The 27,302-nt window shown below is 41.0% G+C and overlaps 1 protein-coding gene and 1 long non-coding RNA gene across 2 annotated transcripts in view; one reads left to right on the forward strand and one right to left on the reverse strand.

Annotated features, from left to right (window-relative positions):
* Positions 1–2,421: 2,421 nt before the first annotated feature.
* On the reverse strand, positions 2,422–17,701 carry LOC131134528 (uncharacterized). Its single transcript, XR_009131408.1, has 3 exons — positions 17,264–17,701; positions 15,838–15,964; positions 2,422–4,785 (listed from the first exon to the last, which is right to left on the reverse strand). It is a non-coding gene; the product is annotated as an uncharacterized LOC131134528 (long non-coding RNA).
* map3k10 (mitogen-activated protein kinase kinase kinase 10) overlaps positions 2,487–27,302 on the forward strand; it is a 32,926-nt gene continuing 8,110 nt past the window's right edge. The window contains exons 1-3 of the mRNA XM_058079916.1: positions 2,487–4,840; positions 26,520–26,700; positions 26,774–26,922. Of these exons, the coding sequence (XP_057935899.1) occupies positions 3,949–4,840; positions 26,520–26,700; positions 26,774–26,922 (1,222 nt within the window). The 5' untranslated portion in view covers positions 2,487–3,948. The remainder of the gene's footprint in view (positions 4,841–26,519; positions 26,701–26,773; positions 26,923–27,302) is intronic.

Consider the following 27,302-nt stretch of genomic DNA (forward strand, 5'->3'; position numbering starts at 1 on the left):
GCCAGAACTTCCCAGTGAAATTCTGAAGATGCAGGGCAGACCTCTGCATTCCTCAATATTTGCTTTCCCTGAGAAAGCAACAGTTGTTTCATACTGCCCAAAGAGAAACAAGAATGTTCTTGTCATGAGCACGATGCACACAGATGCATCTCTGAGCACAAGAGAAGACATGAAGCCACAAATGATCCTGGACTACAACTCCACCAAAGGAGGAGTTGACAATCTGGACAAAGTCACAGCAACATACAGTTGCCAGTGCAAGACTGCTTGTTGGCCCTTGGTGATTTTCTACAACATTGTGGACGTGTCTGCTTACAATGCCTATGTCCTGTGGACTGAAATCAACCAGCAGTGGAATGCCGGCAAATTGTACCCACGTCGACTTTTGCTGGAAGAACTCGGCAAAGCACTCGTCACTCCCAAGATCCAGAGGTGAGCCAGGCCACCTCAATCCCCAGCAGCTGTAGCTGTCGTTGAAAAGGTCAGGATCAAGTGGATACAGGTGTAAAGAAACGGAAAAGATGCCAGGTCTGTCCCTTCCGAGAGGACAGTAAAACAGTACCTTTTGTGTGAAATGCAAGAATTACATCTGCAGTATAGTTACATTCTGTCCATCATGTGGAGAACACTGAAACTGTTGAACATTGAAAATCTGAGAAAATGGGGCAAGTTAAATGGAAAAAAGTGTTTGTGAAGAGGGAAAAACTTCTACTAAAAACTTCAACTAAATAGTTCTTAAACATAGTGTTGGTATTAAAAATGTATTGTATGTCTCTTTTCTAAATGCTTATATGATTTAAAATAACGTTGTTATTGGTTCACCTGATTTTTTGACTGTTTTGAGTGGATTTACACAGTATGGGTCAAAATGACCCGCAACATAATCAATGTAATTTTTTTTCAACATAATACAAGGGTTAATATTTTTCAGTTCTCCTCATTTACAGAAATATCGTTGTGTTTTTGTTGTTCATAAGTGTTACATTGTATTGTTGCATTGTTTACAAACAAAAACTATCAACAGGGAATCAGTCTTTGGACATGGGAGTGTTTTAGGATTTGACCAGTCCTGAATTACATGATCTCAAGTGAGTCGGACTTGGGACCACAGTCACCAAGACTGGGAGAATGTGATGTGGTTAGATGAGAGAGAACACCACCCCCAGTTTCAATGATGGAGGTGGTCGTATAAAACCCCTATACTGTACCGATACACTGATTAGACACTAGGGGTCAGTATTTAGCTAAAATCAAAAGGAGTGTCCATCATAATTGCTATACTATACATTACTATACATTATTTTCACTTTTTTTTTTACTTTGAATTGTATCCTGTGTGATGATATGAATTTTGAAAAAAACATATTATGCTATTGCAGTGTTATATTGAATATTCACTTTAGTGAAGTTTCTTAATTAAATAGTTGCATTGGGCAAATTAAGAGAAATATTTTCTTATTGTTGCTTCTTAATGTATTGTTGAACTGTATTCCTTTATGGCAGGGTCTCCAATGTGTGGAATGGTGACATTTTATTTTCTTTAATCTGCAAAGATGGAAGAAATGGTTGCTTGTCTGTATGTGCCCTGCAATTGGCTGGCGACCAGAGTACCCTGTCTTTTGCCCAATGTCAGTTGGGATAGGCTCCAGGTTGTCCTCCCTGCAAACCGAGTGAGGACAAGCGGCATCGAAAATAAATGAATAAAACGTGGAAATGATGATGCTATTAGCTAACAATAACAACAAGAACAAGAACAACAAGAAACCACTGAGGGCTGCACGGCGAAGGAGTGGTTAGCATGCAGGCCTCACAGCTAGGAGACCAGGGTTCAATTCCACCCTCGGCCATCTCTGGAGTACTCTGGGTACTCCGGTTTCCTCCCAAAAACATAATAATAATAATTTAATATGAATTTATATTTTATTGAATTTATGTTATTATTATTATTATTTATTTATTTATTTATCAATTTAATAATAAATTAATAAAACTCCGGTTTCCTCCCAAAAACTCCTCCCTAAGGTTAAATGGCAACTCCAAATTGTCCATAGGTATGAATGTGAGTGTGAATGGTTGTTTGTCTATATGTGCCCTGTCATTGGCTGGCCACCAGTCCAGGGTGTACCCCGACTCTCTCGCCCGAAGATAGCTGGGATAGGCTCCAGCACCCTGTGATAAGCGGTAGAAAATGAATGAATGAATATATAACATATTTTTCAATTAATAGTTCTCCATGGGAACTAAAACATATAGGCATAAAATCTGTTCTGAATAGCCATTTTCTTGAAAAAAAAATCCATAATCTTTGACCTACATATGTTAGTAATAATAAAAACCATCTACATATATTCTAATGTCATATTGATTATTCAAGAGTCAGTTCAAGTATTATAGTAGAGCAAATCAACAGTAACCCGCTGTTATTTTTGATTGTTAATGATTTATTAGCTGCCACACTGATGTAGGGCAATACCAGGCTTTTAAAGACTACATTACCCAGAATTCAACAAAAACACTACCACCACCACCAGCAGCGGCTCAGTTGTGTCTCGTTCCAGCAGACGACAGAGGCGTCCTCCACTGCGGTGTGTGCTCGAATGTGCACTCCCTCGATGGGATATACAAGCAAAACCGGGCTTGCCTTTGTGCCTCCGACTGTTTTCCTCTCGGTTCGCGGATCACCGGCAGGCCGGACACTTGTTCGCCGAGCGAGGTGCACGTCAGCCGGGTGTATTTGTTCGGACACTGACCGCCTGAGCCTATGGTGTGTGTATGTGTTTGACATGCGTGTGTGTGTTTGACAGCTCGATGTGTCACGTCGTTGAGGATAAAAGCTTGCTTAAATTTGACTTTTTTTTTTTTTTTGGACGTCTGCGGGTGATGGTCTATCGGATGCAAGCTCACGCCCATGACATGTCGATGGATGTTGCTATGCTCACTGTGCAGGTTGGGTTACAGTAAATATTATTATTATGGTGCAGCCCTTTGGATGTGGCCTAAATTACACCTATCTGTACTGAAATATTATTTATATTTAGATTTCCTTCGCTTTTATGGATGATGCATGTTATTTTTCATCTAGTGTGTATCTGTATATTTAAATACTCCCTCTTCCTACTACTTCACTGATGGATAACAGTAAAAAGCCCACCCAGTCCTGCCACCGTCATCAATGTTGTGTCCACTACAGCTGTGGACTGAAAATGAGGGACCATCTAGTGGGGGTTCTTTGAGCACCGTGGATGCATGCAGGATTTCGCTTGTGTCGGGATGTAGAGCACACCCATCCATCCATCCATTCATATATCCAATGTTATTTCCCACTTTAGAGAGAAAGGCCTATATTCATAGATATGGCTGACGGGGGAGGAGCATCGACCCTGGATAATGAGGACCCCTCGGAGGATTTCACTCAGCATTTTTATCAGTAATCTAAGCATATTCCCCTAATCTAATGACAGACCCTTTGCATTATTGCCACTTGAGTGTTGGAGCCTTTATGGGAAATTCATCCGGGAAAGAGTTTTGCATGGACAGCAGGATCCATTATTGTTTTTTTGTGAAATCTACACAGACACTTTGGAAGTTATGAGCCAGTGTTTGATGATTTGTGATATGAATTATGCCTTAAGAAACAAGACACCGGCTGTTCTTAGAAATAGATACAAACAGTGGGTGGATGTGCAGCGTCATCATTGTCCCTGAATGAGCATACTTTTTCGGAATACATGTTACTACCAGTGCAAGTGGAGCTAACATTTGGGACTATTTCATCAACAACATGCAGAAATGGGGGCTGGGTACCCCCAGTTCTTTGATACACTGAACCCCGGTCCCCCTTACTGGTGGTCGAGGATACCTCGCCTCAGTCCATGGGCCCAGTGTGTATATTGAAGCTGACTTGACAAGAGGGCAGGCTACCAGTATCCAACAACAAGTCCGGCCCCCATGAATCCGTTCGGCAGAGTGAGTACCTCGGCGACCCCCCTGCCCTGCACCAGCTGTGGGGGCTGCTGCTCCCCGCCACCTCCTTGCCTTATTCCCTCCACGGCATCCTCAATGTCTCCGCCACCATCATTGTGCGCCGCTCCGGTTATGCAGGTGGAGAATGGCAGTAGCTGGAACTCGTCTGGCTCCCCAGACACCCACCCTGGTCACCTGTGTGGGGTGCCGAACCCCTACTGGACGGCTGTGTTTGATTATGAGGCCACAGCAGATGAGGAGCTAACCTTGCACCGTGGGGACCTCCTTGAAGTTCTATCTAAAGACTCTAAAGTGTCCGGGGATGAGGGTTGGTGGACAGGCAAGATCCAGGACAAGGTGGGGATATTTCCCAGCAACTATGTGACAAAGGGGGACGCCCCCAACTACCAGCAACTTACTGTAGATGGACTGGTAGCTGGTGGGGTGGGCGTGGGTGAATGCCCGTTGGAGATAGACTTCTCTGAACTGCTCCTGGAGGAGGTTATCGGAGCTGGTGGATTTGGGAAGGTGTATAAAGGAATGTGGCAGGAAGAAGAAGTCGCAGTCAAGGCTGCAAGGCAGGATCCCGATGAGGATATCAGTGTGACAGCAGAGAGCGTACGCCAGGAGGCCAGACTTTTCTGGATGTTGCGGCACCCTAACATCATTGCGCTACGTGGGGTCTGCTTACGGGAACCCAACCTGTGCTTGGTCATGGAGTACGCCAGAGGGGGGGCTCTGAATCGTGCCTTGGCTGGAAAAAAGGTGTCCCCGAGGGTCCTGGTGAACTGGGCTGTCCAGATTGCCACAGGGATGGACTACCTGCACAACCAAGCGTTTGTTCCTATCATCCACAGAGATCTCAAGTCCAGCAATAGTAAGTACAAATAGCTACAAATACTTTTTGGTTCCATTGTATAAAGTTGTGGTTTTCAAAGTGTGAAGCGGTAGAAGACTTTGCAGCTTGAAGAAAATGAAGAAAAACATTTTCAAGGTTATGGTCTTAAACGTTATCAGCTGATGATAGCTATTTAGTTAATAATGGTTTGCTAAAAATTTTTTTTTTTTCATTTTTTTGTTTTTTTTAAAGTTAGATCTTCCAGAATCTGCACCTATTCCAGCTGTATTTTCTTGGATTTGTGCTTCCCAGCAAACATTCATTTTCTACTGAATTTCCTCACGAGGGTCGCTGGGGGTGCTGGAGCCTATCCCAGCTGTCTTCGGATGAGAGGCAGGGTACACCCTGGACTGGTCGCCAGCCAATCACATATAGACAAACAACCATTCACACTCATATTCATACCTGGGGACAATTTGGAGTGACCAATTAACCTAGCATGTTTTTGGAATGTGGTAGGAAACCGGAGTACCCGGAGAAAACCCACACATGCACGGGGAGAACATGCAAACTCCACACAGAGATGGTCGGGGGTGGGATTGAACTTGGGTCTCCTAGCTGTGAGGTCTGTGCGCTAACCACTTGACTGCCATGGTTAATTAGTTAATAATGGTTAGCAAAAAAATATATATTTTTCATTTTTTTTGTTTTTTTTTAAAGTTAGATCTTCCTTGAATTTGTGATTTTTCAAAAAAATAATAAATAGTGGCTGACTATGGACTATTATTAGTAAACAAAATGTTCAAAGAAAAGTTATATGAGCTGAGCTCTAATGGGGAAACAAAACTTCCTCTCATTGCGTGTGGAAGTGGTATTTTTTTGGCTTCTTTGTCCTTCCTCAACACTTGAAGTTAAGAGTAAGAAAATTGGAGAGGATAACTTGTTAGCTCGCTAGCTTGCTATGCTAGCGCCACCCGTCTCTTTTTTTCCCTGCAGTGATCCCGTAGCCTATGCAATGTGATGTAAACAAAGAATTTCATGTCTACAGGGCTCCAATAATATTAAAACTTGTATTGACAAAGTCATTAAGAGGCTTTATATTCTTTACAGGGCAATTAGTGGTGTTTGTAATAATTGTAGTTAATTCTAATGAAATGCTAAATGAAGTGCTCTTTACCAGCACTGCAGTCCAATAATAATAATATTGAGAGGCGCTAATGATAATGATTAAGTGTGCTAAAATTCAATTAGAGAGCAAGAGTGGAAGTAAGTCAACAATAGGTCCTTGTAGAAATACAAAAAATAATATCACGTATTTAATGACAAGAAACAAGGGAAGCCCAAAATCCATGAAACTGTTCTCCTTCGGCCATCTTTTCCCTGTCATTTCGCTGCTCCTCCTGCTACTTCTCCTCCTACTCCTCCTCCTCGAGGAGAGCAGTTCTGCTCTGCAACTAACTGCTATTTTTGGTCCTTTGTGCTACTTGCTGTTTAAAGACGCAGTTGCAGTTGTTAGTGCATCACACACAAAGCGTAGATGCATGCAAGTGCATGGGGGGAATATTATGCACCTCAGACAGTGTGCGGTGATCTTCACTGACACGGTTGTGGGGGGTGGGGGGATGTGGGGTGGTGTGTGCAGCATGATGACTAAAGGCTCTTTAAAAGTGGGAGACGGTTAAAGTGTAGCATAAATGCACTTGCTGCTGATGTGCACAAAATGACTCCATCATCTTTACATCATCTCGTCCCTCACTCAGGCCAGTGCTTCCATTTCTTTACATCATTTCTCTTCCCGTTGCTCCAACAACATCAAATGTAACACCACCGGACACCCTTCTACATGGCATTGCTTCTGTGTCACTGAGTCATGCAGCTTCTAGCCTGGATCTGCTGCTGCAATAAATGTCAATGGTCTAATTTAGAGTATTGTCTACTTGTAAATAACAGCAGAAGAAATGCAAGAATGTCTTAGTCAGGGTCTTGGACCCCTTCTAGCCCCCTTGGATGTTGTTGAAAATGTGTGTGGGTTGCAATCATTAAGGATGTGAATCATTAAGCATGACTCACAGCCACTCACTCTAAGGCGGTTTGTATTATATGCCCGGCAGGGACAAGGGGAGAAAGTAACACAGAGGAGACGTTTGGTAGAATATGGGAAATAAGATTGCTTTTTTTCTAATTTTGGTCCCTTTCGGTCAAACTTCAGGTTGTTTAACTTTTCAACTGGAAGAGGTTTTGCCACCTCAGAATCAGAATCAGAATCAGAATCGCCTTAATTGTCATTGTATTGCATACAATGAAATTTGAGTGCAACTCCATGGTGCATTTTGTAGAAGGTAAAAATAAGAATAAAGAAAAGGATAAAAATAAAACAAGGTGCTGTTCAAAATAAGTGTAAATATATTCATTCATTCATCTCCCACCGCTTTTCCTCACGAGGGTCGCAGGGGGTGCTGGAGCCTATCCCAGCTGTCTTCGGGCGAGAGGCGAGGTACACCCTGGACTGGTGGCCAGCCAATCACAGGGCACATATAAACAAACGACCATTCACACTCACATTCATACCTATGGACAATTCGGAGTCGCTAATTAACCTAGCATGTTTTTGGAATGTGGGAGGAAACCGGAGTACCCGGAAAAAACTCACGCATGCACAGAGAGAACATGCAAACTCCACACAGATATGGCCAAGGGTGGCCCAAGTGTAAATGTAAATATATGTACATCAAAAACAATAGCCTATACAGTAACAAAATATAAAATTGCAGTCAAAAAAATAACCTATACAGTAACACTATGTGGAACGTTTTATCAGCTGATGATAGCTTTTTAGTTAATGATGGTTTGCAAATAAATTTTTTTTTTCATTTTTTTGGTTTTTTTTTTAAAGTTAGATCTTCCAGAATCTGCACCTATTCCAGCTGTATTTTCTTGGATTTGTGCTTCCCACCAAACATTCATTTTCTACCGCTTATCCTCACGAGAGTTGTGGGGGGTGCTGGAGCCTATCCCAGCTGTCTTCAGGCGAAAAAACCCACGCATGCACGGGGAGAACATGCAAACTCCACACAGAGATGGCCGAGGGTGGAATTGAACACTGGTCTCCTAGCTGTGAGGTCTGCGCGCTAACCACTCGACCGCTGTGCCGCCCAATAACAAAAAAAAAGGCAATCTTACATGTTTTGTTGTGAGGCGATTTCACACTAGAATCATTATTTTATTTGTTGATGTCATGTAGGTTTGCATGCTGTCTGATTTTTGCCCATCTAAGTTGAAGATAATTACGATTACAAAATATAAAAAGTATGTGGTTATAATAACAGGAATCAATGGGACCAAAATAAGGCCAGAGAGTAGAGCGTAAGCATATGCAAATCCACTTCTATGCACCTTGCAATCACATATGCAGAATATTTAATCCTGCCTTGGGTGTTAAAGTTTATTCATGTCGTTTTGTACATTATAATCCCATATGAACACAGTCAGAGCCAAGTCACTACGAGGAAAATCATGGGCGTTAACGTCATTGGATGACCAGCTTGTGAGTTCCTTTATTTGTAAAAGCAAAATACAACTGTGCATTTTATTTTTAGTAAGAGGCTCGACTCAGGTCTGCAGAGTAACCTGTTGTGCAAGTTTGTTTTGTCAAATGTGAAAAATAAAACATGAAGGGATCTGGTGTAATTTAGTAGTTTGGATAGTCATTTTCGAACTACCTCATGTGCAGTTAAAACAACAACTTTATATTGTTTCACAGGTGTTGTTTCATGTTTTTCAACAAAATTGAAGGTGTAGTAATAAATTGATATCGGCATGTAAGGCTTTTTAAGATGGTAATAGGCCAGAAAATTGTCATTGCTGCACTCCTATTTCTCAGCTAATTTATCAAAATGCTGGCACTTGCAATTTCTTTGGCTCCATGGTGGGTTATTTTGAAGCCGTGATCAAAAGAACAGCAGAGACTTGTGGTGTAACTGTGTTCGTTAGAAAAGAACTACAGAGTCAACAGCTGATGACATTATAGATGAGCTGGGGGAAGATGACTACAAGTACGTTTTGTGGTCAAAACATTTTGTGTACCACATTTGTACACTAACTGAAAAATGTATGTGAACCGAGGCAGAAATTGACTTAAACTGAGGCATACGCTATCTGAGGTTTCACTGTAATATTAACAAGGAGCCAAGTTTTCATTTATTCATTCATTTTCTACCGCTTATCCCTTATCCTGGAACCTATCCCAGCTGTCTTCAGGCGAGAGGCGGAGTACACCCTGGACTGGTCGCCAGCCAATCACAGGGCACATATAGACAAACAACCATTCACACTCACATTCATACCTATGGACAATTTGGAGTCGCCAATTAACCTAGCATGTTTTTGGAATGTGGGAGGAAACCGGAGAAAATCCACGCATGCACAGGGAGAACATGCAAACTCCACACAGAGATGTCCGAGGGTGGAATTGAACCCTGGTCTCCTAGCTGTGAGGTCTGTGCACTGCCAAGTTTTTTTTTAATTTTTGTGACCAATACAACACGTAGTGGCGACACCCGCTGTACCTTTAGGCAGTTTAGCTGAATCAACACACAATTTAGTACACACCTTTAGGGGACTGACAAGCAAATTGTAACAATTTGAGCATGATTGGTTGAAAAACACGTCTACCGTAAATCAAAACTTCTTAGCAATAACACGAATGAGACTCAACTAATTTCCCATAAGTCATTTATGGGAAATTGTCTAATGGTTATCTTTATCATATCACATGACAGTTCAAACCTCCAGAGTGGAGACTGATGGGAAGGACTAAGAGGAGGAGAGTACAGGGGGGGGTAAACAGTGGTTCATCCTCGTTTTGAGTTACACCTCAGCTCATTGTCCTGTTGCGCTGCTCTCAGGTGTCCTCTTCAAACCGCCGACCACTTGGCATGGGTGCGCTCACAGTGCAACCCGGGCCCCCAAGCCTCTCTTAGTAAACAATGATGCTTCATTCTTTAATACGCCATCGAGGCATATTACAGAAATATGACACTTGTGAGTTGTTTTTTATAGCTTTATTTTTGGCTCACTTCTATAAATGTACCCAACTTGTAAGTCACGCAAAGTGTATATTTGTATATTCTCCGTCTTAACCTGCTCAGTGTTAACCTGGTGAGGCTGTGGAACGGGAATAATCTGATTACCATGACCTGATGTCACATCATGTTTGTGAGACGGACAGTCACTGACTGGCCTGGTGGTCATGCTTTACCTGTCACCCTGATCCCGCATCAGCCTCAGGTTTCTCCCAATGTGGGGCACTAGTCCGACTAGATTGCACAAAGACATATGTGTCAAACTCTGACCGATTTGACCTGCGTTTAGAAGCATTGCTGCATTATTTCCAATTGGACAACTTGTTCCAATCTGTCTAGGTTCTACTCTATATGGTACCATGGTCATGTGACAATGACTGAATGGCTTTGTTTGTGTAAGGCTGGGCATCGAACACATATTGAATAGCTCTATCTCCATACAGTAAATGTCAGATTTGTTCAAAAAGAGCAGAATACATGCATGGACGAGGCTTATACGATATAGACAGAGCCAGGCTGACATAACGTACTGTTTTTTTGTTTTTTTTTTGCCACAGTAGCTTCAAATGGGAGCCATGTTTACATAGTCAACAATCATCTGAATAAAAGGGAGCCCTAGGTCTCCAGGCAGACTTGACGAATATGTTTTTTTTTTTTTACAACAGTGTCATTTCCGAAGCAGTAAATAAATAATAATAGGTTTCTTCTTTTCTTCTTTTTATGAATACTTTAATAGCTACTAAACAGATTAGCGAGGCAAAATATGGAGTACGTATAATGTAGTGGTTGTAAAGCTGCGTCTGGCAGTGGCTGGGAGAATATAAGAGTGAGGCTGTTGAGGAAAAGGATTAGAGTGGTGGCCGAACCCCGGGAGCTAATCCCTCGGAGAGACGGTGGAGCGGTGGAGGACGAGACTGTGACTAACTTGGACTAGTGAGAGCTAGCAATGATGATGAAGCAGCGACAACACGGAGGGGGTTGGGTACTGTCGTGTCTCAACCTTTTAGACTGAACTATTTCATAGCTATGGATTCAGGTGCTATGTAAATGGTATTTGTAGCGCCCCCTATGGGTTGTACTCAACATGGTTTGGATCATGTAATGCAGATATGCTCAAAGTTGTATATAATTGTGAGACAAATGGGTAATGACTTATGGGCAATTAGTTGCTACGTCCCGCCCATGCTACTGCAAAGACATCTTGCTTGATGGTGGCCGTGTTTTTCAGACAATTTTTTTCAAATTGTGTGCTTGTCAGTCTAATAAAAGTGTGTACTACATTTTTCTACCATATCTTACTTATTGTGTGGAAATATGGGGTAATAACTATAAAAGCAATCTTCACTCACTAAATGTACTGCAAAAATGGTTAGTAAGGATAATTCATAATGCCACCTACAGAGAACATACTAGCTCCTTATTTCTAAAATTACAAATACAGAAACTTGCTGATATAGTTCATCTTCAAACAGCTAAAATAATGCATCAGGCTAAAAATAACCAATTACCTAAAAATGTCATCCAGTACTTCTCTACAAGAGAGGAGAAATATTATCTCAGGGAAGAACTACATTTGAAACACTTATATGCTAGGACTACGTTAAAAAGCCATAGCATTTCAGTATGTGGAATCAAACTATGGAATGGATTGAGTAAGGAACTCAAACAATGCACAGCGATGAGCCAATTCAAGAAACAATACAAGCAGTTGATGTTTGCTAAATACAAGGATGAAGAGTCTTGAACCAGTCATGATGTGCTATATATATCACTATATTGACACTTACTATGGTACCCATTATGTCATTGGATGGTCATATCACCTCGTACTTCGGTACGAGGTACATTATTTAAAAAAAAACTTAAACTGTATTCTGGAAAGCAGGAAGTGAACAAATGTAACAGTTACTGATTGTAAAAGTACCAGATGGAGGGGTAGGATTTAATAAGCTTTGCTTCTTCCTACTCCTTTTGGACATGTGGAACTGTGAACTGATTATGTGATGCATTCAGTTGTAATCTGATGCATGTTCAAATGAAATTAAACCATTACCATTACCAAACATTAGAATTTAATAACAGCGTCACCGTGTGGTTTATACTGTATGTCAGACACATAATCACCCAGGCAACACACTTGCGGGGTGAGGGTGTATGTTTTGACAACTCCTCATCCGTTTGTTTGCAGAGGTTCTGGACTATAGAAGAGTTACTTTGTTAGGAAAATGAAATTTAGACATGTAGTATGTGACAGGGTGTGACTGTATAGTGTTATCTGCTCACACACTACATAGCTTCCCAGCTGCATATCCAAGTAAAATTCCCACTACTAAAATCCACACTATTTTGCTCAGGGACAAGACGAGGGTACACACTTGAGTGACCCAGACATAAGAAAATGTGCATTGCTTTCTATTTGTGGCTGTCCATAAGCAGGTCGAGTGGTTAGCGTGCAGACCTCACAGCTAGGAGACCCGAGTTCAATTCCACCCTCAGCCATCTCTGTATGGAGTTTGCATGTTCTCCCCGTGCATGCGTGGGTTTTCTCCGGGTACTCCAGTTTCCTCCCACATTCCAAAAACATGCTAGGTTAATTGGCGACTCCAAATTGTCCATAGGTATGAATGTGAGTGTGAATGGTTGTTTGTCTATATGTGCCCTGTGATTGGCTGGCCACCAGTCCCAGACAGCTGGGATAGGCTCCAGCACCCCCTACAACCCTTGTGAGGATAAGCGACAGAAAATGAATGATTGAATGAATGTCCATAAGCGCATCCATCGTCAGTCATTGCATATACAGTATGCCTCCTCCTCAAAAGTAGAATTCTTTAGCTTGCAAGCATATTTGCCCCCATATGGACAGTTCATAGAGATAAAATCAAAGTGAAACTCTCAAGTTGTACAAATAGTCGATACTCGGCTTCACTGTCCTTGTAGATTACAAGCAATTACAAGACAAGGCTGTGTTTTCATATATTCAATTGTGCCAAGTACAGTACAGTGCAGTGAATATGCAGCCTCGTGTGTGTGTGTGTGTACATGGAGGTCAGACATCAGGACATGCTGGCGCTAGGGCAGCGAACCCACACTCTCCATACCACACAAACACATGTACACATCGCTACAGAGCAACAATGACCCCATTCTCACACAGCAGCCCAAGACAGAAAGAAAAGAGAGCATGGCTCACAGTGGCAGGAGTAGCTGCATGGTTGAGGAGGAGGAGGAGAAGGAGGAGGAGGGGTGCTATAGAAGCAGCCATGGGCGACTGTAGGCAGGGAATGAGAGAGTCTAGAGATGGATGCAAGCAAGCAAGCAGGCAAGGCAGGAGCTGAGCAGGAATGTAGAAACCCCTGGAGGCTGGAATGGAAATGGAGAGTAGGGTAGGGGGGGGGCGGGGGGGGGGGGGGGGGCAAAGAGAGGGATGAATGCTGCAATGGGGACATGGATAATACCGGTCACTTTGACTTTTGTCTTTAATGCGGTGTGTGATACCACAGGCCACACTTTTAACAGTGCTTGTGTCCATCATTGGTCTATAAAAAGTAATTTACTCAGTCCTCCCGCCAGGTATTAATAATGATGACCACCATCTTGTACAGTAGAAATAGACTAGAAATGATAAAAAAAGACAAAGCCCACTGTAATGTTGACCTCTATCTTCTATACTGGGAATAATTAGAAAGATTAGTAATAATCCACAAAGTCATACTGTATGATTAATGCCATTATTGCTTTTACAAGTAGCCACGTATACATGGACCCTTATATTCCAATTCTATTTGGATTATTTGCTTAAACGGAAATAATCTAACCTTTGTATACACCTCGTTCCGAAAGAAAAGTGCCATTCCGAATGAATATATAATCGGATTCACAGTTGTGGAATATTCCTTTCCCCAACCCGATTGAGGTATCTTGTACCCGCTCAATCGGAAAGTTGTCAGACTGCGTTCTTCTTCCTGGTGTTTTTCTTCTTCTGTTGTTTATTGGCGGTTAGCAAGCAGCTTTCGTGTGCATTACCGCCATCTGTGGAACAGAATCTAAACCCTTCTTTACGTCATTCACAAGTCCAGTTTTATTAAAAAAGAAAATAATTCTTCTTAATTATAAAATATTAGCAAGATTGAACTTTATCTTTTCCTGTTCCCGGGTGCATTCAAATCACACCGCTCTGTCTCACCAAGTGGGATAAATAGTGGCATAGTGACACTGACACCAGTCAATGGCCACATGGCCATAACAGAATGCATGCTTGCCCACACACACACACGTTTTTCTCCACTGGTCAATAAACATTTGATTGGAACCTAAAAACAGACATGACCTCTCACAGAAATGACTCCCTGTGGACCTGGGATGAATTCTGACACACATTTGCCTTCATGCTCCGTGTTAGACATGTTAAAATGCCTCAGCATAGAATGTACATGCAGTATCGAATACCTATTACATTTTAGGAAGCATTTTTTGTGCTTTAGGCATCTCTGTCTTCTATACTGCTTCTATATTATATATAAATACCACCTACCCATGCTATACCGATGCAAACGACTGTACATTCCACATAACTGCCAAATGTGACTACTTTTTTTATGTTTGACTTTACCTATGGTGCACTATTCCTTTTGGGCACTACTTTAATAGACGGTGTAGACATTGAAAGGGTGAAGGAAAATACATTTCTGGGGATCACAATAGGTGAAAATATGAGCTGGAAACCTCATATTACAAATATACAACATAAGGTGGCCAGAAATATTTCAGAATTGAACAAAGCAAAATTTGTTCTCAATCAGAAATCACTCCACACTCTTTATTGCTCTCTGGTTCTACCATATCTTACTTATTGTGTGGAAATATGGGGTAATAACTATAAGCAATCTTCACTCGCTAAAAAAGGTCAGTAAGGATAATTCATAATGCCGCCTACAGAGAACATACTAACTCCTTATTTCTAAAAATCACAAATACTTAAACTTGCTGATATAGTTCATCTTCAAACAGATAAAATAATGCACAAGGCTAAAAATAACCAATTAGCTAAAAATGTCATCCAATACTTCTCTACAAGAGAGGAGAAATATGAGCTCAGGGAAGAACTACATTTGAAACACTTCTATGCTAGGACTACGTTAAAAAGCCATAGCATTTCAGTATGTGGAATCAAACTATGGAATGGATTGAGTAAGGAAGTCAAACAATGCACAACGATGAGCCAATTCAAGAAACAATACAAGCAGTTGATGTTTGAGTCTTGAACCAGTCACTATATTGATGGTTACTATGGTACCCATTATGTAATTGTATGGTCATATCACCTCGTACTTCGGTACGTGACAAAAATAAAATAAAAAAAACTTAAACTACATTGGGAAAGCAGGAAGTGAACAAATATAACAGTTACTGATTGTAAAAGTACCAGATGGAGGGGTAGGATTTAATAACCTTTGCTTCTTCCTACTCCTTTTGGACATGTGGAACTGTGAACTGATTATGTTATGCATTCAATTGTAATCTTTTGCATGTTCAAATGAAATAAAACCATTACCATTACTTTATTATGTATTGCTGACTGCTGCTGGGCTCTGAGTAAGCAGTTTTGTTCCAAGCATGTACTGGTAAGTGTCCACCTTGAATTATTGAACCCTCACAGGTGGAAAAAAAATAAAGGTACAATGTATTTACTTTAACAGACAGCAGGGCGAGCACATTATGAGGTCCCGCTGTCCTTTTTAATTCTGTGAAAGTGGCCTGTTAGTGCAGTCAGTAGTGCAGTAAACACAGCTGTTAAACACCAAAGGCTGTGAACTGCTTCTTTATCACCTCAGCTACACCGCCTCAGTGAGAGGGACGCTATATGAAAAACAATGAGAGGAGGCTGTATTGATTCTTTACCCTAAGAGAGATATTTTTGTCTTTGTAGGGTATTTTTCACATTATTGAGTAATGTACCTCCTGGCGTGTTCGAGTGGCTGTTGACTCTTCTGTTATGGGGTCATTGCTGTTGTTGTCTGCCAGCAGTCCGGCACAGCAAGTGGCGAGTCCAGCCAACCAGAACGGGAGTCAAAGGGGCGACCTCCTGCAGACGGATCATAGTAAACCATGATTCCGATGGGATTTACCGTATTGATAGTAGAGTCTGTGATAAATTAACAGCATAAATTGTGTCTTCCACACCCATATAACACACTCCATCACTATAAGAGCCAAGAAGAAGCAGCTTTGTTTAAAAGCTCTTTGTCTTCAGCGTGAGGGGGGGTGGCCTCGTCATTACACAAACCTGACAGTAACATTTGCGTGCAGACAAAGTCAATGTCTGCAGGGCGAAAGTGTGCTAGTTGCTGCTTCTGCTGTTGCTGCTGTGTCGCTCTGGACCAGAGCCTCGGAGCCCGGTGCTGGTCCATGTGGATCCAAGCTGGGGTATCAGTGTCACAACACACATAGCACAGGAGAAGACCCACTGTGTGCTATTGTCGTAAGCTTTAATGGGTTTATTGTGACTGGGACAAGGTGTAATATGACTAAATATGATAAGGTGGGAACATAGGAATTAAAACACAATTTTAATATTATTACAATATTTTGCCTATTTTGTTATTATGTAAAACTGGATATATTGCAAGAAGATGAAGAAAAACAAGAAACTAATAATAAAGGTCACCATTATCAAAGTAAACTTTATAGCATGTATATTATAGCATCATTATCTGATTTCCGTGTATCCTCATTAAGGTCACGGGGGTATGCTGGAGCCTATCCCGGCTGTTTTCGGGCAAGAGGTGGGGTACACCCTGGACTGGTGACCAGCCAATCACATATAAACAAACAACCATTCACGCTCACATTCATACCTATGGACAATTTGGAGTCACCAATTAACCTAACATGCATGAATAACAACATTAGCACTGTTGGAATGAGTAATGTGGTGTTGTGTTCAAAGACACCACATACATTACGTTGAATTATTCATTGTTTATTATTATTATCATTATTCATTGCACAATAAGGACTTGAGACGGCCGCTAACCTGCCAAAAACTTACCACTTCCACATGGAATGGGAGCAGATTTTTTTTCCCTCCATTCTGTCATGTCAGACATGCCATGGTTGACTTCCTGTAGTCTTAAGGTAATTTAATATAAGGTAATGTCTCGTCGATGTTTTGTGTCATTACTGCCGTCTCGTGACCAAAATAGTATCACATATCACTTGTATTTCAACATGTTTTGACTAATAATAGACCATAGAAACAACAGCAAAACGCATCAAAGTGCCCCCCCACATTCATTTTTTACTGTGTGTGGCCCTCAGTGGAAAAATATTAGTATTTAGCTGGTGTGTATTGATAATGTATCACAACAGGGTGAAATGCTACCTTCCTGCGTCAATGATTGTGTCCCTCCCCTGCTTCAAGGGCATATGTCTTCATGCTTCATGGTCTTCAAATCTCTGGAGAAAAGGCTAGAGGAGTAGTAAAAGAAGAACAGTGGATGGAGTCATTGAGAGACAAAGACATGTGCTACTAGGACAAGGACAAAAGCTCTCCCTCTAGTCATTTCTCCTCTTTACCCCTCGAAGGCAGCATCTTTTCATCGTCTCATTATATATATGAGCGTCCATTTCTTGTTTCGTTGGGATGGTAGCACGGAGGGCAACAGCTGTGCAGTGGGCAGAGCCGGAGGAGAGGATGATGATAATGATGATGATGACAGGGTTAAAAACAATGAGAAGATGAATAGATGTTTGTGAGACAATTGTCATTTGTACACGTTGAGACGCCCTTTGACTCAGCATGCACGAAACCCTGCATCTTGCCAGTGTTGTGGTGTTATTAGCATATTCGCATGTCAACCAAAAGAGCTGGTGAAGTCTTTTAGTGGGATGTGAGAGTGCAGCAGAGTGTTGGAATAAAGTGGGAGGCTGCAGACAAGTCAGTTGAGTCACTAACTTGGCCTCCATGGCAACCCTTGCCCTTGTGTGTCTTGTATGCGCATGCAATGTTTCATAGAAGAAATAGAATAATCACTTTCTGTGTCAAATTACGTACCTTTTTAACATGTTTAACAGTATGAAAGTGGGAATATAAAATCACAAATACTTAAACTTGCTGATATAGGCTACAAATAACCAATTAGCTAAAAATGTCATCCAATACTTCTCTACAAGAGAGGAGAAATATGATCTCAGGGAAGAACTACATTTGAAACACTTATATGCTAGGACTACGTTAAAAAGTCATAGCATTTCAGTATGTGGAATCAAACTATGGAATGGATTGAGTAAGGAACTCAAACAATGCACAACGATGAGCCAATTCAAGAAACAATACAAGCAGTTGATGTTTGCTAAATACAAGGATGAAGAGTCTTGAACCAGTCATGATGTGCTATATATATCACTATATTGACACTTACTATGGTACCCATTATGTCATTGGATGCTCATATCACCTCGTACTTCAGTACGTGAAAAAAGACAACAACAAAAAAAAAACTTAAACTCTATTAGGAAAGCAGGAAGTGAACAAATGTAACAGTTACTGATTGTAAAAGTACCAGATGGAAGGGTAGGATTTAATAAGCTTTGCTTCTTCCTACTCTTTTTGGACATGTGGAACTGTGAAGTGATTATGTGATGCATTCAATTGTAATCTGATGCATGTTCAAATGAAATAAAACCATTACCATTACCATAAGTTAAGAAATGTGCAGATGTGAGAAATATATTTTGTTCTCTATTTTTAATGCTTACAGCCACTAGGGGCTAGACTGTAAATCACGCACCAAACTCCAAATCCGCCCCACCAGGAAAATAGCATTGAGTCGGCCCCCCTCACGAAGCTAAAACAAAGTGCTTAGAACGATTTAAGTGAGCGAGCAAGTTTTCTGGTATAAACTCTGGCATTTTGATTTTAAATAAATATTGTATATAGCATGACATTGATAACAATTCTTAAGAAGTGTGCCAGATTCAGAAACCAAAGTCCAAAATTATTTAACTGCCGGACTGGATCAAGCCATGAGCCGCAACGGAGTAAAAAGGCATAAGACAATGAAAAGTTATCAATCGAACTACAGCAAAGCATGCTGGGAAATGCAACTGCTCATTCCACAAATGCACACTCTTCCGGTTTGTTTGAAAAAACATTTTCCCACATAATTTCCCCCACTACCATGGGCGGAAGGGGGGGCACTTAGGCTTTGAGTTTTGGCCCCCGTGTGTGATTGACTTTGACGCCCCTGCCGTAAATGGTCTAATTATAGCTAATTATAGTTTACTTCCGAAAATGTCAAAACTAATTTTATATAACCTATTCTTTAAACCTTAATAATGATGTGGAGTGCATGAGAGAGTAGAGTGCATGAGAGAGTATAAAGGAAAAAAAAACATTGATCACATGGTGATTGTTTAACAAATATATGGCACGACTCCACAGCAGAACGCACAAGCAATGTTGTAGTTTCATAACAACACCATTTTAAAGCGCATGTAGAGTTAGATAAAGCCGCTGGATACTGACATCTTGTGGCGCTTCCAATAAACTACCTAAGGAGGTTGCCTGAAGCCACAGACAATGTTTTGTTAACCTGCCACTGACCTGGTAGCTATTTGTTTTTGCCGACCACGCACCAGGCGACTACAGGAGACACTGTGTGGTTCCTTGGAGCAATTATGAAATTTGCATTGTATCTTTGGTGTGCTGTGATATGCTGTGATGTATTAACAACAATTCAAACTCGACAGTTCTACGTATACTAGACATTGAAATGAACAGTGATATATTACATATGCTTAGTTGTACAGTGTAAACCCGAATGTCCAAAGTACTTAAATAAATGAAGTTATGCATGCTCAAAGTTCTTAAAAAAGTTCTAATAACTTAATTATGTCAAGTGTATTTAAAATGTTGTTCCATTTTGAGTACTTTTAGCTGATATGTTTTGATTAAATTGAACTATGGCTATATTAAGTAAGATTAACTTAAAAACAGTTTACAGAGTGTCTATTAAACATGAATAAATCAAACCAATAATCAATTAATTGTACTGTGTAGGTTACACATGCACACCTTCTTCCTATGGAAAGAGTTGAAATGACAAAGAGTTGAAGTGAGAAAAATAAAATAAAAACTTAAAACTATATTAGGAAAGCAGGAAGTGAACAAATGTAACATAAAAGTAGGAGGGGTAGGATTTAATAAGCTTTGCTTCTTCCTACTCCTTTTGGACATGTGGAACTGTGAACTGATTATGTGATGCATTCAATTGTAATCTGATGCATGTTCAAATGAAATTAAACTATTACCATTAGCATAATAAAACAGAAACTAATTCACATGAGGTTTCCCTTCTGGGACACACCTGTGACCTCCGCCCCTTGTTACCATAACAATATCCTGATGACACAGCACTTTAGCCGAAAACAACACAGTGAAATTGCGTGACATGTGCCTTTCTCCTCATGCTACCACGTCAAACAAAGTCACTGTAGTGTTTATTTGGCTTTGCAATAAAGCTATGTGTATAATTGGGATTGGCATGGTTTAGACTGCATGTTGCTGTCTGAAAGCCTTGGTATGAGTTCCATGTGACGCCCAGCTCCACCTTTTTGTGTTAATTATTTCCTTGTAAGCATTCCGTTGTCTCATTGTTGTTAAAAGTGTGCATTTCTGCTCACTGAGGAATCCCATACACCCGTCTTGGCTTTGCATGTTGGCTAATGTGTCACCTGCGTTTAATCCACTGACTAACCAACGTTGTTAAATCGTGCTTCTAACTTGTGTTGTTTAAACAGTGACTTAAAAGCATTTCAGTCAGGGTTCACGGTCAAAGGACGGAGGACCAAAGGTATGAGGTTAAAGGTTATGTCAATAAATCATCAAAAGTGGACTGGAACTTAAGTCGAAGTTGTTGTCTGTGAAGAATGTTTACCTGCCATGTATACGTAGCATTTTACAGGTGAACCTAATGAAGTGTCCAGTGTGGTGTATAATGGTCAGCTGACTTTTATTGACTTTTTATTAATGATCCACCAATACAAATTTTGCTTAGTGCATTTGTTCCTGTCGACTTCAGCTGTGCTGTTTATTGGATAGATATACTGTACAGTATACATCAGTTGGCTGTTTCTGTTTTACAAGGATATTATAAGACAGGACCATACCATCTTTGTAGTAGTTCAGGCCCTGAGAAAATGGTTCCATTGCAACAAAAAATCCCAAAAAATAAACTAAAATTGTGTTTGGTTTGGTTGTCCAGGCAACTTCCTGGTTCATGGATGATAAAACTAAGAATTTCTATACAAATGAAACTGATTTGGGGCAGCACGGCGGACGAGTGGTTAGCGCGCAGACCTCACAGCTAGGAGACCAGGGTTCAATTCCATCCTCGGCCATCTCTGTGTGGAGTTTGCATGTTCTCCCCGTGCATGTGTGGGTTTTCTCTGGGAACTCTGGTTTCCTCCCACATTCCAAAAACATGCTAGGTTAATTGGCCCCTCCAAATTGTCCATATGTATGAATGTGAGTGTGAATGGTTGTTTGTCTATATGTGCCCTGTGATTGGCTGGCGACCAGTCCGGGGTGTATGCCGCCTCTCACCCAACGACGGCTGGGATGGGCTCCAGCGCATCCCAGCGACCCTCGTGAGGATAAGCGGTAGAAAATGAATGAATGAAGCTAATTTGCGTGATCGGACTACTGTTTTCCAACTTGGATTTGTTTTGCTCTGACGAAACAATACAGTATTGTGGGCGACCTAGCTAGCCCTGTGAGGAAAATCTGAAGTTTGATTGGTTAAAGAAACCCTAATGCTAATGGTGTTTAAGTGACATGGGCCAGCACTCCTGATTTTGAAGGCCTTGGGCCTTCATAAAAAAATTACAAAAAAGGCAGATTGACATTAGCCACGTATACATGGACACAAATATTCCAATTGCATTCGGTTTATTTGCTCAAACGAAAAGAATGCAACCTTTGTATACACCTCATTCCGAAAGAAAAGTGCCAATTCGAATGAATATATAGTCGGATTCACAGGGGTGGAATATTCCTTTCCCCAATCCGATTGAGGTATCTTGTACCCACTCAAACGGAAAGTTGTCAGACTGCGTTCTTCTTCGTGGTGTTTTTCTTCTTCTGTTGTTTATTGGCGGTTGGCAAGCAGCTTTCGTGTGCATTACCGCCATCAGTGGAACAGAATCTAAACCCTTCTATACATCATTCACAAGTCTAGTTTTATTAAAAAAGACAATATGTATCTATATAAAACAAGTCCCGAGTTTAATTATAAAATATTAGCAAGATTGAATTGTATCTTTTCCTGTTTAAAATGTTCTTTCAGCACATGCTCAGATACGATGTAACACACATTGTTCAGTTTTAAGAATGGAGGCGAGCAATCGATACTGGACTGCTGCGGAAAGTTTGTTTTTGATTCAAACTAATTTCAAGACTGGATGAAGGAAAAACTGGCAATACGGAGTTATTCCAACAAGTGAAAGAAAAACTCGGGGAAGTCGGTATCACGTGATATTGATGTTTACGTTTTACTGCGTATGCCCCATTGACTATTCTGGTTGATTATATCGGCGCATGTAGACAAGAGATTGGAATATTCCTTTCCATGTATACCATTGTTTTCGGAAAGGTCCATTCGGAAAGAGAAAAACTCCTCATGTAAACGTGGCTATTGAGATAGCAACACATAGCTAAAGCACAGGCTAAAATCTGATTGGACAAAAAGCTAACAGACTGTGATAAATGTGTCACAGTGATTCTGCTCCTGATTAGGGCCAGCAGAGAAGGCTTTGCTGGCCCGAACAGCACACCACTGGTATGTGCAAACACATTTGTGTCGTGTAATAGCCACTCAATATGACAAAGGATGTTTTTATTCCCAGTTGTCATAAAATGTGTCGTGATGCTTCCCTACGCCTTTGCAGGTGTTATTGCAGGTTTAACCCCCTGAATGTTTTCCTCCATGGCCACCATGTGCAGGTCTTTGTGCACACACACGCTTCATATACTTCTTTATGTACCTGTTGGGGTCAGCCCTATCCAAACAAACCATGCAGGAAAGGTGGACACACCCATGTAAACATGCAAACACATCTCGCTGGCGTCTGCCTTTGCTCTCCAGACGGAACGAGTCAACCCCCGAGGAGGAGATCAGCTGTCTCTCCCATTAAAAAAATAAAAACAACCTCCTCTTGCCTGTCTAAATCAATGAGGCGCTCGCACGCTAACAGTGTACATAAGCACAATTCTGACAGGAAGTCATTACAATGTTGTATTCTCCTGTTGTCACTCTCACCTAATGTATTTTTTTTTAGGGTCGAACATGTTAACTCATTCATTTTATCAATTACGTTAAATTATTTTAGTTTAATTAACACATGCGCACCAGAGCAAACGTGCCTCCGTTATGCCTCAGCATAGAAACGACAATGACACAATGTCCACCCTCATTGGGATGGCTGTGTCTTCCAGCACAAGACTTCTTGTTGAGTCTTTGTAGCGAAATTAAGAGCCAGTCGTCCGTCCGTGCCGCTTGAGATGCTGAGACTAGTGACTAGCAAGGCGTTGTGTTACTACTTTTCAATGTTAGCTTCTAGTTTTTTTGTGTTAGCTTGGGTAACATATAGGTCAGTTATTTAAATGGAACACTGTTGGTGTTTTTTTAGCGTTAAAATAGTTACATCCCATGAAGTGCATTGTTAGCTAATTCATACATTTTCTCTTGTTAGAACGCACAGAAAAGGGAAAGAAATATGTGTTCATGTTTCACATAAGGACTGTGAATAATGAGCAAAATTCCCCAAACAGCGCCGTTTTCATTCAAATTAATTTAATTTGAATATTTTTAAAAGTAATTTTTTTATTTTCTAGTTTTATAGTAGTAGTCGGAGTATTTTTTTGTAGATTTTCAACTGAGCTACCTATATGTAAATGTACTTTACTTTAATTTTAGCTTTATTCATAATAATAGTAGTAGCAGCAGTAGTATTTTTGTCCATATTTTCAATTAAGTTTCTTGAGTGTTCATTCATTAATTTTCTACCGCTTATCCTCACAAGGGTGGCGGGGTGCTGGAGCCTACCCCAGCTGTTTTTCGGGCACATATAGACAAACAACCATTCACACTCACATTCATACCTATGGACAATTTGGAGTCACCAATTAACCTAGCATGTTTTTGGAATGTGGGAGGAAACCCACGCATGCACGGGGAGAACATGCAAACTCCACAGAGATGGCCGAGGGTGGAATTGAACCCGGGTCTCCTAGCTGTGAGGTCTACGCGCTAACCACTAGACCACCGTGCCGCCCAAGTGTAAATATATGTACATCAAAAACAATAGCCTATACAGTAACAAAATATAGAATTGCAGTAAAAAAAAAAATAACCTATACAGTAACAAGATGTGGAATTGCAGTGATCAAATGTGGAATTCCAGTAAATGGAATTGAACCCGGGTCTCCTAGCTGTGAGGTCTGCGCGTTAACCACACGACCGCTGTGCAGCCTTTCTTGAGTGTATTTTACTTTATTTTTCTGTATTATTATTATTATTATTATTATTACTACTACTAATCCACACTGCCAAGAAGTTTCATTTTCTCATAGTCGACTCATCCATCAACTTTCTATTTTGCTTATCCTGATGTACAGTAGGTCACTAATTACTTTACTGATGATTTTCATAATCACAGGACTTTAAACACACTCAATCCTGCTCCACATCCTTTTAATTAGAATGCAACAAAAGCAACATTTTGGACAAATCTGAGCTTCATTTTCTGTCAATCATTCATCCATTTTCTATTTTGCTTGTCCCGACACACTCGACTATTTCTGCTTTATCTTCATAGGACTTTCAAAAGTAGTAAATCAGATGCAGTACTATTAAGTCATCATGCTGAATATTTCCAATACATGTGTTAGAACTGTACCATCTGTAGGTCATGTAGACTGGTAAGGGGTTGACTAGCTTTAAAGGCAAAACTGGTTTCGCAGAGTGCTTGTGGACAGAGAGGCACACCTTTTATCACGTGAAGGTTTTGCAGTGTGCGTGTGTATGCGTTGAAGAGAGAGAGTGTGTGTGTGTGTGTGTGTAAACAAAGATGCTACTGTGTGTGTGTGTGTGTCACCGAGCTCCACCACCCTTTGCATAAGGCTGTAGATAAGCGGGAGAGACAGACAAGTCAGCTCTTCTGCACCTTGCCTCCCTGACAGTACATGTGAAGTGTGTACACTCCAAATATTTCCTTAGCTAGGTGGCTCGCACGCGGAAATGAAGGAGGAAGTCCTCCGTGGTGCATGAGGCGGAGGGAAAGAGAGATGACGGGAAAAGCTGGAGGAGCTTGGAGACACCTTCTCATGCAACTGAGTGAGAAGGGGTCTCCAAACTGTGCACACACATTATTTTGCTATCATAAAAAAATTAATTGGCTGCACGCAGGCCTCACAGCGAGGAGACCCAAGTTCGATTCCACTCTTAGCCATCTCTGTGTGGAGTTTGCATGTTCTCCCCGTGCATGCGTGGGTTTTCTCCGGGTACTCCGGTTTCCTCCCGCATTCCAAAAACACGCTAGGTTAATTGGCGACTTCAAATTGTCCATAGGTATGAATGTGAGTGTGAATGGTTGTTTGTCTATATGTGCCCTGTGATTGGCTAGCCACCAGTCCAGGGTGTACCCCGCCTCTTGCCTGAAGACAGCTGGGATAGGCTCCAGCACCCCAGCGACCCTTGTGAGGTTAAGCAGTAGAAAATTAATGAATGAATGAAAAGAATTACCCTATTTTTTAAGTCACACTTTTTTTTCATAGGTTGGCTGTTCCTGCGACTTATACTCCAGAGTGACTTATAAATGAAAAACTGTTTGTTACATAAACACTGGACATCTTTTCTGTTCATGTTCATTTTTTGTGTAGCTGAATAAGCATTGTGTTAGCATATCTTACACCTATTCAGCCTGATCTCTATTCTTTTATTAATGTTAGAACTTGCCTTCCAAGATGACGTAATGTCTGTTTTGGTAAAGTAGTTATAATATATATATTATAAATTACCCGCACAAAATGTGACTCCAGTGCGACTTATGTATGTTTGTTTCTACCTAATTATGCATTTTTGGCCTTTTTTTTGGCCATTTTTGACTTATACTCCGGAGTGACTTATATTCCAGAAAATACGAAATATATATTTTCTTTTGAGTTGCTCAAACTAACAACAATTACAACAAATAACTATGGTAATACTCGGTACGTGACAAAAAAAATTAAACTATATTAGGAAAGCAGGAAGTGAACAAATGTAACAGTTACTGATTGTCAAAGTACCAGATGGAGGGGTAGGATTTAATAAGCTTTGCTTCTTCCTACTCCTTTTGGACATGTGGAACTAGGAACTGATTATGGGATGCACTCAATTGTAATCTGATGCATGTTCAAATGAATTAAAACCATTACCATTACGATAACTAAATTGAATATACAGTACTTTCGAGTAGTCAGTGTACAGCAGTATAGATTTATTATCCACTGAAAATGACTCAACACATCAATTATTGACGCAATTCTGTGAGATCTCAGGTATTAAGATTCTAATTATGTGTCTCCTCGCCTTCAGTCCTCATTCTGGAACCAGTGGAGCGGGACGAGCTGAGTCGGAAAACCCTAAAGATCACAGACTTCGGCCTGGCCCGAGAGTGGCACCAGACCACCAAGATGAGCGCAGCGGGCACGTACGCCTGGATGGCACCGGAGGTCATCAAGCTGTCGCTGTTCTCCAAGAGCAGCGATGTGTGGAGGTGAGTGCTACACTTTTATCTGTCTTTTTTTCACTTTTTGCGTCTAAAGCTTGAAATTGTGGTCTGCTCACAGTTTTGGCGTGCTACTGTGGGAGCTGCTGACCGGCGAGGTTCCATACAGAGAAATAGATGCACTGGCTGTGGCGTACGGGGTGGCTATGAATAAGCTAACACTTCCTGTCCCTTCAACGTGCCCTGAACCTTTCGCTCAGCTTCTTGCAGGTAAATAAAAATCAAGATGGACTACTACATAATAGTGACGAGGAGACTGTCACTGTTATTGGAGCTTTTTGTGATAATGTGGCAGACGCTTGCGGACACGCTCACCCATTCGGCGGCCGATTTGGGGGCGTGGATTGTGTTTTGAGCATGCAAGTGTTCCTTTCAACTGCCGCATTGGTGACCCCAATGTGATCTTTATGAGACTTTATTCTTCATTCGTCAACAGAATGAATGTCAAGACGGGAATCTTCTAATTGGTGCCCAAACCTGTGCGGTCAAAACATAGTCCACAAACGCAACAGACGAATGCCTCACAGTGTCCGCCACATTGACTAATTCGCCCCGAAAAATGTATTTATTCATCTTTAAAAAAAAAATGC

The sequence above is a fragment of the Doryrhamphus excisus genome, chromosome 8 (assembly GCF_030265055.1).
Source record: "Doryrhamphus excisus isolate RoL2022-K1 chromosome 8, RoL_Dexc_1.0, whole genome shotgun sequence".
NCBI lineage: Eukaryota > Metazoa > Chordata > Actinopteri > Syngnathiformes > Syngnathidae > Doryrhamphus > Doryrhamphus excisus.